The sequence below is a fragment of the Mesoplodon mirus genome, assembly GCF_964341445.2.
Source record: "Mesoplodon mirus genome assembly, chromosome: 15".
In the NCBI taxonomy this organism is placed as follows: Eukaryota; Metazoa; Chordata; class Mammalia; order Artiodactyla; family Ziphiidae; genus Mesoplodon; species Mesoplodon mirus.
This window is the reverse complement of record NC_138991.1, coordinates 29,593,808-29,597,568: the sequence shown is the minus strand read 5'-3', so window position 1 is coordinate 29,597,568 and position 3,761 is coordinate 29,593,808. Positions and strand designations below refer to the sequence as shown.

The following is a 3,761-nucleotide window of genomic DNA, read 5'->3' as shown; positions in this document are numbered from 1 at the left end:
CTTACACAGCAGCCCCTCAGGTCCCCCCTGCCCCCTTCTCAGGGGTCTGTGTTGGGGGACAGGGCCTGTTGACCCCAGCCTCTTCTGGGCACCAGAAAGCTTGGAGACAGTCTCCAGGTGACCGTCCTCCCCACGTCTGTCTCTTTCCCTGAGTCCAGAGAGTCACAGTTACAGTCACAGCAGCTCCTGTCACACCGCAGTCACACCGCTGCCAATGACAGCCCAGAGGCTGGCACCCCTCCTCCACCGTCCCCTGCACAGGTCCACGTGCGTCCCCAGATGCCTGAATCACTGCTGACGACTGGGACCTGGCGGCCATGGGCTCCTGGGGAGCCACTGGGGAGGGGGGTGGTGGCCACGTCACCTCAGAGGGAGCACCTGCAGACATAAATAGGCAGCCAGCGAAGGCAGCACAGCACAGTCCACAGAGCAGCACTGCAGACTGTGCCCACCTGTGCCAGGATGCCCGACGCCACACTGCCTGCCTGCTTCCTCGGCCTGCTGGCCTTCACCTCCGCTTGCTACTTCCAGAACTGCCCAAGGGGCGGCAAGAGGGCCATGTCCGACCTGGAGCTGAGACAGGTATGACCGTGGCCCATCTCAGGGCTACTGGGCCGGGGCAGAGGCCCAGGGATGGCACCACAGTGCAGGGGCTAGGAAGGGAAGTCGTGGGAGAGGCAGGCTTTAGGGGAAGTGCCCAACAGAAGAAGGGAGGATTGGCATGGCCACACAGAGGGGACCAGGCTGTCGGCTGGGCTAGAACGGGCTGCAGGGCTTCCTGAACACTGTCCGCATCCAGAAAAGGGATGCAGGAAAGAGAGGTTTCCCCAGTAACTGGACTCAGTGCTGGATCAGGGAGAACTGGATGGCAAGACCTCCTCTGCCCCTGGCGGCCTCTCCTCCAGGACTAGCTGGAGCTTCGGAGGCTCTGTCTTCTCCAGCACTTGAGGCCTTCACTGTTCAACTCCTGGCCTCTCCTAGCCATGGGCCCCAGCCCCCCAGCCCCCAGAAGCTGGCCATTGCCCTGAGCTTGCCTGAGTGGGAGGTGCCACCCAAGTATCCTGTAAGGAAGTTCTGCTGGGTACCTAGACCAATTCTTTCATGCTGCATGTCCAGTGATTCCCTCTTATTCCACCTTCAGCAGAGCTAAAGGAAATCCAATCACCATGCTCAATTCTGTCAAGGCCACAGGTGGCCAGTTTTGAGCTGCTGAACAAACTAGGGTGGGTAGGTGGACAGCCCCCACAAACAGCCCCTCCCTCTGCTTGGCAGCTTTGGAAGCTGGAATCACCTAAGTGCCTCATGCCCTCCTCTAGGGCTCATGTCCCTGCCACCCACAGAGTCAGTCCATAGGTGAGTGAGCAGAGGTCAGGGTCCCAGTGAGGCCCACTGGCTTGAGGGGCAGGGTAAGGCCAGAGAGGGAACAGGACATGGGAAGAAGGGCCTGAGTGTATTCTAGAACGGGGCAGGGGCCCTCCCTGCACGGGGTGGGGTGGGTGTGGAGAGGGGGTGCATGCTAGAGATGGAGCTGGAGCAACGCGGGCAGAGGAGGAAGGTCTGCATTAAGGGGAGGGTAGTGGGCAGCCGAGAGAGGGGTGCACACCAGGAGGCCCCAAAGCTGAGAAGGAAGGTCTCTCCCATGCAGCCCATGAGGGACCCCTCCCTCAACGAAGGGGGAGGATGCTGAGGGCTGTCACTGAGAGCTGTTCCTCAGTCACCTGAAAACCAAGGCAGCCGAGTAGCTTTTGAGTTCCCTCCTTCGACCGCTTCTGGGGCCCAAAGAGCGCCCGGGAGAAGCCGAACCTCCGGCGCTCCTCTGCCCTGTCCTCCCCCACCCGGCTCAGCCCCCGCCCCGCAGGCTCTCCCTCCCGGGCCCGGTCCCCTCCCCGCCCCCGGCTCACTCCCGCCCTCCCGCCAGTGTCTCCCCTGCGGCCCCGGGGGCAAAGGCCGCTGCTTCGGGCCCAGCATCTGCTGCGGGGACGAGCTGGGCTGCCTCGTGGGCACGGCCGAGGCGCTGCGCTGCCAGGAGGAGAACTACCTGCCGTCGCCCTGCCAGTCGGGCCAGAAGCCGTGCGGGAGCGGGGGCCGCTGCGCCGCCGCCGGCATCTGCTGCAACGACGGTGAGCGGCCGGGGCGGCGGGGGGCGGCGGGGGGCGGGCGGGGCGCTGGGGCCTGGCCGGGGCGGGGGCCGGGCCAACCTGGGTCTGGCGGGGGCGGGGCCTGGGCACCTTGTTGCGCCCTCGCGCCGCGCGCTCAGCCCATGCTACCCGCAGAGAGCTGCGTGATGGAGCCCGAGTGCCGGGAGGGCGCCAGCTTCCCTCGACGCGCCCGGGCCAGCGACCTGAGCAACGCGACCCTGCTGGACGGCCCGAGCGGGGCCTTGCTGCTGCGGCTGGTGCAGCTGGTGGGGGCGCCGGAGCCCGCTGAGCCCGCCCAGCCCGGCGTCTACTGAGGCGCCCCCACCACACCCCCCGCCCTCGCAGCACGAAAAATAAACGGTCTTAAAGGCATTGGCTAGCGTGCGTCTCCGTCTCTGGGGGTGGAGAGGGGAGAGGACAAGAGGGTGGGGGACCAGTTCCCGGACCCTAAGTCGTAGGCAGATCCACCCCAGAAAAGGGACAGATCCTGTCGGGAAGCGATCTTGGGCCAGCACGATTCTAGATAGAACTACTGACAGGGCGACCTGGGGGCGGGGAGGGGAAGGGCCACTGTCCGGGCCGTGGAGAGGCTGGGTTGGGGATCTGGCAGAAGGATGGAAATAAAGGCAGAGAGGGGGAAAGACATGGGTGGACAAGATAGCAAGAGACAGAGAGACAGCAGAACGATGGAGAGAGAGAGAGAGAAACATTGAGAGTCACGGAGAGAAGAGCGAGAGAGAGAGAGGCAAGGGATGCACCAGGGGTGACCGCAGTTCTCGTCCCCGTTTACACCCCGGGAGGCTGAGGCACAAACAGCTTCAGGAGTTCCCAGCCCATCTCATCCAAGGCTGTGCTTTATGTGCCCGCCGTGGAGGGGACAACATCACCCCAGACCCAGCAGAGAGGGGGGCCAGGGACTGTCGGTCCAGGAGGAAACTAAGCATCCCCATTCGGGCCACTCAGCCAGCACGAGAGACAGAGCCCACGGAAACCCTAGGTACACACCCCCTCCCCCCCAAAACAGCCACACCAACCACACACACAGCCAGACAAACAGACAAGAAAAAAATTGTTTGGGACATGCCCGGTGATCTTTGACCACAGTCAGAGATACAGACCCTGAGATACACATTGGGAAGCACAGACACATCCAGAGAAATGCAGACCCAGCTGACTGGACCATAGACAGGCACATGTACACACACACACACACACACTCCACACACACACACTCCACACACACACACTCACATTAGGACCTTCCAGCCTTGACTATGCAGCTTCAGGGTTGAAGTCTGCTGGCATTTGGCAGATCCTCTTCTGTGTCCCTCTGTCCTTCTTGGTCCCCTCTATCCCATCTGCCCCTTTATCCCCTTTCCCCTCACCAGTCTCTTTTCCCCTGTCCACCCCCCGACCTCTCGTTCCTCTTGCTTCTCTCCTTATCCCTCTTCATCCCTTCCTTGCCTCTTCTGCCCCAGCTTTCCCCTCCGTTACCTCCCATCCTTCTCTCTCTACCCCCTCTCTTCTCTGCATCCTCTCCTTGGGATTTCTTGCTCCAGGTCTTGGGACCACAGGGGCTGCATCTCCTCTGGAATCCTCCCACACTTGGAAGCCAGGAGGGAG

At 62.6% G+C, this 3,761-nt stretch overlaps 1 protein-coding gene across 1 annotated transcript; it reads left to right on the top strand.

Annotated features, from left to right (window-relative positions):
• Positions 1–462: 462 nt before the first annotated feature.
• AVP (arginine vasopressin) lies at positions 463–2,504 on the top strand (the record flags this gene model as incomplete). The annotated part of the gene is made up of 3 exons (XM_082645522.1): positions 463–582; positions 1,919–2,120; positions 2,274–2,504. 3 exons carry the CDS (start codon positions 463–465, stop codon positions 2,450–2,452), a joined length of 501 nt encoding a protein of 166 aa, XP_082501648.1. The 3' UTR covers positions 2,453–2,504.
• Positions 2,505–3,761: the final 1,257 nt, after the last annotated feature.